The sequence below is a fragment of the Bos indicus x Bos taurus genome, chromosome 21 (genome assembly GCF_003369695.1).
Source record: "Bos indicus x Bos taurus breed Angus x Brahman F1 hybrid chromosome 21, Bos_hybrid_MaternalHap_v2.0, whole genome shotgun sequence".
Classification (NCBI taxonomy): domain Eukaryota; kingdom Metazoa; phylum Chordata; class Mammalia; order Artiodactyla; family Bovidae; genus Bos; species Bos indicus x Bos taurus.
Genome location: NC_040096.1, coordinates 21,782,340 through 21,790,010, shown reverse-complemented (window position 1 = coordinate 21,790,010; position 7,671 = coordinate 21,782,340). Strand labels below are relative to the sequence as shown.

Here is a 7,671-nt window from a genome sequence, read left to right as displayed (position 1 = left end):
AATACTTTGGCCACCTGATGCAAAGAGCTGATTCATTGGAAAAGACCCTAATGCTAGGAAAGATTGAAGGCAGGAGAAGGGGATGACAGAGGTTGAGATGGTTGACTGGTATCACTGACTCAATGGACATGAGTTTGAGCAAGCTCTGGGAGATGGTGAAGGACAGGGAAGCTGACATGCTGCAGTCCATGGGGTCGCAAAGAGTCGGATATGACTTAGCGACTGAACGACAACAGCATTCATTTGGAAGAGTAAATGTGTGAGACTACTAAAAATTCTGAATGATCAGAGGGTGGCTGGGGCAGTGGTGCTGGGTAAAAGGCACTAGATTTCCCCGGGGGGCTCTGGGGTAGGATCAGACCGCTGGAACCAAAGGGAGAGCCCAGCATCAGACCCAGGTGTAAGGGACTCAGTACAGGATAGAGGAGTATTTTAAGTGGGGAAAAAAAGATGGGTTATTTAATACAGACTACAATAACTGCCTATCTGTTAAAACAGGAGCTCTCTACCTCACAGTTTACACAAAAAGTAGCACCAGAGGGAAAAAACAAAAAATTGAACTCCAGAATTACTGAGGAAAATATAGGATATTTTTATATTCCAGTGTGGAAAGGTCTTTTCTGAACAGAAAACTTGAAAGCTATAATAAGGGAAAAGATAAACAGATTTTACCACCAAAAATACGTGTAAAGTTTGTTTATGATGGAAACCACCAAGTTAAAACACAAATGACTGGGAGAAAATATTTGCAGCACTTCAAAACTTGGTGTGTACGATCACTTCGGGAGAATAACTTGCTTTGAGCTCCTTAGAGCAAGTCATGGGGCCTACTAAGCAGTGACCAGCTGAGTTTTTCTGGGTCACCCAGGGTCATTGCTGCCCGGCCAGGCCACGTGGCATCCTGTGTCACAGTGAAAGAATGAAGATTATCAGAGAATGTGACACATTCTGTGTCACACAAAGAATGAAGTGCTGAGCAGAGTGCCTGGTACATTTAATACAGTGAAGTCGCTCAGTCGTGTCCAACTCTTTGCGACCCCATGGACTGTGGCCCACCAGGCTCCTCCATCCATGGGATTTTCCAGGCAAGAGTACTGGAGTGGGGTGCCATTTCCTTCTCCAGGAGATTTTCCCAACCAAGGGATTGAACCTGGGTCTCCTGCATTGTAGGCAGACACTTTACTGTCTGAGTCACCAGGGAAGTGCTCAGTAAATATGAGCTACAATCATGTTCATTAAGGATGCTAAGCAATTACATTATAGCTGGTGTCATTTACTAGTATAACTTGTAATCCGGTTTTAAGGGAGAACCTGTGAACCCCCTAGGAAATTAGTAAAATAAAGGCTATTCTCTTTGGAGGTATTAGATATGCAAAGAGGTTATTCATCTGCCAGGGACTGAAGTGTTCATTCCTACATGCTGGCCTCTTAGAACCCCATAAGGCAGCGTTGCTCAAGGTGTGGTCCACAATCCCCAGAATTACTTGTTGAAAATCCAGCTGCCCGGCCTGTGCTGGCGGGGCTGCTCCTTCAGCCGGCACACTGGAGGGGCATCTCTACAGCAGAGCCACGGGTCCCTGAGACTGACTTGTGACAAGAACAAGAAACAAAACCCTCCCTCAGCGCACAGGAGGAGAAACAGATTCCTTGGCACAGCCTGTTGAACCAATCTCTGGGAGGAGGGACCAAAGAATCCACACTTACAACAAGCTCCCAGGTGAGTCTGCTGCACTTATAACTTGAAAAAGGGCCTGCTCTTTTAAGGCTAGCAGTAACCCTTTCCCATGGAGCTCTGGCCCTGAGGCCTCACAATTCTGAGGGTTACATCAAAACCAGAACCAGATCCCTAATGTATACTTGAGGAAGTGTTTGCAGTTCAGGAAGGTGGATTACTTGTGCTTGATTGAAATTTTTTTAATATACTTTTCAGCTTCCATTTCTTAAAGGATACTAAATTTTACACATACTTTGATCCCATTTGTTTAAAGTATTACCGCTGTATGGACTCATAATTGTACCATCTTTGTTCTGACAGATTTCCCTTTATGGTATGTGGTAGAAAAAAATGATGCCTCTTTTGCCCTTTGTAGTAGAATGCACATTTCCAGTTCAGAAATAGTTAAAATATGTATGTAAGTAATCCAGTTTATAAAATGTGATGTTCAGAATACAACAGCCTTGTTAGAAACCATGGGATTAAGAGTTGGTCTCTTTCCTAGGTTAGATTAATACCTGGACTTTGCTGGTGGTCCAGTGGTTAAAACTTGTGCTTCCACTGCAAGGGGTCCAGGTTTGATCCCTGGTCAGGGAGCCAAGATCCTGTGTGCCATGTAGCACGACAGGAAAAAAGATCAGTGCCTGGAATTATGAATGTAAGGGCATTAACCCATAAATCATACTCTGGAATTGGAAAGAACTTGGAGATCATTGTGTCAATATAATTTGATAACCTAATGTTTAACTTCTAATTAATATTTCTCAGTGTTTTATTTTTTTAAAAATTAACCAGGGACCTTAGGAGTAAGGGAGAATTTGGGAGGAAACAGAGCCCCGGGGGCAGATACCATTTACCCATGAGCCTGCTTTCAATGCAGGATCCTCTGTTAAGGAATACGGGATTTCTCTTCAATTACAAACATGTATGATGTCCCAGAAAGGCATGTAGAGCTCATTTAGTCCAACCCTCTCATTTTACAAATAAGCTGAGCCCCACAGAAGTTACATGAACTCCCCCATGCCAGTGGCAGAGCCAATTCAGTGTTCTTTCCAGTATACAATATCAATGCCAGGCTGTTACACGAATCTATTTTCAGTTAAATAAAACACATTAAAAAAAAAAAAACAGAGCCAGGACATGAGAGAAACAACTTCAATCACCGGGAATGGATAGGATTCTATTCCTCTCTAACTCTCTACCCATGGAGAACCATTCTGTTTCCAGGAAGAAAGGAGGACTAATGTGGCCAGCTGGAACCATGACGAGAACAGCTGACTTACTGGGTCCCTCCTGCACAGGGTGGGCAGGCCACACTGCACTCTGATTCGGCTTGCCTAGGGGATGAGTTTAACCTGTGTGGAGAGAGTGACATCCTTACCCTGAAATTCACCTGCATACCACACTGTCTGTCACCGTGTTTAACTAATGATGCCCATGCACTCAGGAAGGAAATCATAGTGTGAGTGGTAGGAATGAGGCTTCCCATCCCAAAGAGATCTTTGAACTAAATTTTTGCTTTTCCCTAACAAAAAAATGTGTACAAAGAACAAACACTGCAAGGAGCAATTCTCACAGGAAAAAAACATGATAGAGGACAGACTAGATCCTTCTTCACACCAAGCCTCAATTTTACTTAGGGTCAGAGGGAAATTGATCGTAACAGTTGCCAGGACCAAGTGATTCTGCAAAGAGTGTCCATCCATTTTTGGCTCCTGATTTAGACCTTGCTAGTGGAGAACAAACTTGAACTGAAAGAACTCTGAAATTAGGTAGAGTAGGTACAGGAAACAGTGACAGACTTTATTTTCCTGGGCTCCAATATCACTGTGGATGGTGACTGCAGTCATGAAATTAAAAGGTGCTCTTTGGAAGAAAAGCTATGACAAACCTAGACAGCATATTAAAAAGCAGAGACATTACTTGGCCAACCAAGGTTCATATACTTAAAGCTATGGTTTTTTCAGTAGTCATGTACGAATGTGAGAGTTGGACCATAAAGAAGGCTGAGCGCCAAAGAATTGATGCTTTTCAACAGTGGTGTTGGAGAAGATTCTTGAGAGTCCCTTGGACTGCAAGGAGATAAAACCAGTCAATCCTAAAGGAAATCAATCCTGAATATTCATTGGATTGATGTTGAAGCTGAAGCTCCAATACTTTCGCCACCTCATGCAAAAAGCTTACTCATTGAAAAAGACCCTGATGCTGGGAAAGATTGAGAGGAGGAGGAGAAGGGGACGACAGAGGAGGAGATGGATGGCATCACCAGCTCAATGGACATGAGTTTGAGCAAGCTCCGGGAGATGGTGAAGGACAGGGAAGCCTGGCACGCTGCAGTCCGTGGGGTTGCAAAGGCATCTGAGACTAAGCGACTGAACAACAACGAGGCACAGGAAGCCTATGTGGGGGTAGGAATGAGGCTTCCTTGGCATTTGGAACACGACAGGGTTGAAGATGGAAGCAATAGCATTCAGCATGGAGGCCTGAGAGGCTCACTGATGGAGGAAAGACAGGTTTCCTTTGTCAGAATGCCTGGGGATGTGCATTCAAACTGAATGAGTAGACACTTGTCCTGCTGCCCCCTCAACTAGTGCCTCAGATTGCTAAATATTAAAAATGTAAAAGCATAGTCATACTCAAAAGGCAATCTTCTTTGACTAAGAATGGAGAGAACAGCTACAGCCATGAACAGAAGATGAGGCCATGCAGATCCAGAGAAATGGAGTCCAGTTAAGGACAGATCCTTGGAGGGGCCAGGAATCTCTGTTGACCTAATTCCAGGCTAGAAGTAAAATTGTTTTTTGTTTTGGCTATGCTGCAAGGCTTATGGGATTTTTAGTTCCCCAACCAGGCATTCAACCCAGGCGCTTGGCAATGAGAGCACAGAGTCTTAACCACTGGACTGCGTGGAAGGTCCCCAGACACATTCCTAGCCCAGCAAAAGCCAAAGTAAGCATACAAGTATGTCATGAAGCTCTCTATCATCAAAGATTTAAGGTAGTGATGTATTAACATTAATTTCCTGATGTCGATGGTTGTACTTTGGTTTCTATAGACTATTTTTGCTTGCCTTGGGTGTTTGTTGCTGCTCGAAGGCTTTCTCTAGTTGTGGCAAGCAGGGGCTACTGTTCGTTGTAGTGTGCAGGCTTCTCATTGTGGGGGCTTACGGAGCACAGGCTCTAGGCGTGCGCAGGCTTCAGTAGCTGCAACGTGTGAGCTCAGTGGTTGCAGTGTGCAGGCCCTAGGGCGTGGGGATAGTAGTTGCACCACACCTTGTGGAGTCTTCCTGGACCATGGATCGAACACTTGTACCCTGCCTTGACAGGCAGACTCTTCACCACTGAGCCACCAGGGAAGTCCTAGCATGGTTGGAGTTAACCTCAAATTGTGGTCAATCTTGTTTGGTTAAAAAAGGCCCACGGTGGCAAAAAGAGGGATTCTGGTCTTGATCTTGACACTACTCCTCTGTTTAATCATTAACAGGTCTTCTCACCTCTCTGAGCTTCGTATTTCATCTTTGTAAAATGAGAATAATCCCTACCCTGCCTATCTCATCCAGTTATTATAAAGAACAGATTAGGAAACACATGTGAAAAGAAAACATCGATCACCTTGTGACCACAAAGTGGCCTTTGACCAAGCAACCCTCCTCACTCCCACAAGTGTACCCGTTTAGAGTGGACTAATAACTCTCAGCTGCTCAGCAGCGATCAACACCACTTCACTTGATCCCTTCAGGTGGATGCCTCAAAAAGCTCTGCTCCTTCTCCCAGACCCTGACGGGCTCCAAGGGTTGGTCAGTTCCTGGGGCACCCAGAAGTTCCTGTCGCTTAGCAACGAAAGGAATCAGAGATGGGATGGTGGTGAGACAGGATGGGGTGCCAACCGCAGCAGGTTTCTGTGGCAACCTGGGGTATGAGGGACCCTCCCCCTCACAGGCCCTATCACGTTGCTGCTGGGGACTCTGCTGAGCCCAGCAAGACCTGCCAGTAAGCAGGGTGGCACTTCTTTCCAATACATATGTCAATACACACGTCAACTTCTTTCCCACCCGACTTCCTCAGCGAGGAAGCCTACCAATTTTGGAGCATCTACGTGTCAGGCATGTCACCTAGCTCAACCCTGATAATTATACAACCTATCCCACTGATAAGGAAACCAAGCTCCAAGGGGTTCAGGCCCTCAACCTGAGGGACCTGTCCCGGAGGGCACACAGTTGGAACCCTGCCCTACTGAAGGGCAGATATCTCCTCCCGACACACACACATCGGTTCCCCACTGGGGAGGCTGGAGGAGGAGCAGCAGCAACTCGAAGCTTTATCCAAATGTTTTATTTTGCATAATGACTTTCAGACCAGCGTTTATAGATAAGCCTAAGTCCCTGAGGGGCCAGAGATCCCACCGTGCAAAACAGACAGACCCAAGGCCTGAAGAGGGGCAGTGAATGCATTAGAAATACATGGGGCACATCATCCCACAATCTGGGGCTCAGTTAGTAGATCTTCAGACTCAGAAAAGACACGTGTATTTGGTCTCTAATATCTGTGCTGAGAGAACCAGGGAGGGAGCTTGGGAGGCATGGAAAGGCTGAAGTATGCATCTTCTCTGGCCTGGGAAACGATGGCTCCAAGTACCACTCAGAGTGTCAGCCCCCGCTCCTTAAACAGCTGCCTTAGAGCCTCTTCCAGCTGTCGGTTTGTTCCCTGGAGCCCCTTCACCACCTGTGCCGCCCACTCGAAGTATTCCTGGACTCGGTGTTCAGTCCATCCTGCATAAGAGTGGACAGAAAACCGCTCATGTTGATATCCAGGACTGCCCTGGATTTTGCCCACTTCCTGAGGGGCTTGGCGCAGGGCCTTGAGTTCTGATGGATTTGTGCTGAAAACTTCCCCTTGGCCCAGCTTCTGTATTTCTACTGTATGAAAGATCAGAGGGGTCTACTAAGATTAGTCTAGGGAATTAACAAGAACACTTGGGCTTTTATTCCAGGGGAACTGACCAACCTGTGCCTTCAGAAGATGGATACCCCTCCTTTTTCCCTCAGAGCAGGTGGGGGAGAGCGTACCCTCTGGGGTGCAGCGATTCAGGTCCCTCAGATTGTACAGCTTATCTGCCAGCTTCACCAGTTTAGCTCCGGGGCTGCTCTGGGGTGCGTGCTCCACCTGCAGCCGCTTTCTCTCCAGCTTGGGCAGAGTCTTGTCATCTGTCACCTCCTCCACCAGGCGCCGCACTTGGTCCCCAAAGTGCAGCTCCACCTCATCCAGGGTAGTGTCTGTGTCCTCCACTGTGTCATGGAGCAGGGCTGCCTGTGGACAGGCCCCCACTCAATCCTGGGACGCCTGCCACGGGTGCCCGAAGCTGATTGGGGCCCCTGATCCCCAGCCCAGCCTCCTAGCAGAGGAGGAAAGTTACCTGTAATACCACAATGTCAGTGATCCCCGCCTCGTGGGTCAGGATCCGAGCCACACCTGACGGGGCAAAGCAGGAAGTCAGGAGCGGGTTCAGGGCCGCGTGATGTGGGTTCTGCAGAGCCAGAGGTGGCCGCCCCTCACTAGCGGGGTGACCTTGGGCAAGTCCTTTACTCTTTTTTTTTTTTTTGGATGTCCACTGTACATAGGGAACAGCCATGCCGACCGCCCCAGGTCGCTGTGAGTCTTAAACACGAACTGTGCCTGGCACAAAGCTAGGTACCCACTAGGTGCCCGAGGAGCTGCACGCCCTCCGCGTTCCCTTCCCGGTCCCCAACCCCTGGAGGCTACAGCCGTGGCTCCCCCGGCGGAGCGCCCACCGATAGGGTGGTTGATGTAGGGGGTCCCTTCGGGGTCTTTCCGCCGCTGCCGTTGGTGCTTGCGGGCCGCGAAGTCAGCAGCCTCCAGGAGCTGGGCCACCTCGGAGCCCATCGTGCAGGTGGGGCGGGTACCTTAGGTCCCAGGCGCCCGGGGAGCGTGGACCCAGCG

General features: G+C 48.0%; 1 protein-coding gene across 2 annotated transcripts; it reads right to left on the bottom strand.

Annotated features, from left to right (window-relative positions):
• Positions 1-6,025: 6,025 nt before the first annotated feature.
• HDDC3 (HD domain containing 3) lies at positions 6,026-7,671 on the bottom strand. 2 transcript variants are annotated; one of them, XM_027521574.1, is made up of 4 exons: positions 7,503-7,671; positions 7,127-7,182; positions 6,718-7,020; positions 6,026-6,482 (listed from the first exon to the last, which is right to left on the bottom strand). In XM_027521574.1, exons 1-4 carry the CDS (start codon positions 7,612-7,614, stop codon positions 6,429-6,431), a joined length of 525 nt encoding a protein of 174 aa, XP_027377375.1. In that variant the 5' UTR covers positions 7,615-7,671; the 3' UTR covers positions 6,026-6,428. The 2 variants fall into 2 exon arrangements, with proteins under 2 accessions (XP_027377375.1, XP_027377374.1); XM_027521573.1 differs by having other exon boundaries at positions 6,780-7,020; positions 7,503-7,662.

What these genes read in the sequence shown, in the direction of transcription:
- HDDC3 (XM_027521573.1), bottom strand. Translation starts at nt 7,614, where the DNA reads ATGGGCTCCGAGGTGGCCCAGCTCCTGGAGGCTGCTGACTTCGCGGCC. An exon ending in CTACATCAACCACCCTATCG is followed by an intron (nt 7,183 to 7,502) that starts GTGGGCGCTCCG and finishes TTGCCCCGTCAG; the next exon opens with GTGTGGCTCGGATCCTGACC. An exon ending in GAATCGCTGCACCCCAGAGG is followed by an intron (nt 6,483 to 6,779) that starts GTACGCTCTCCC and finishes ACTCTTATGCAG; the next exon opens with GATGGACTGAACACCGAGTC.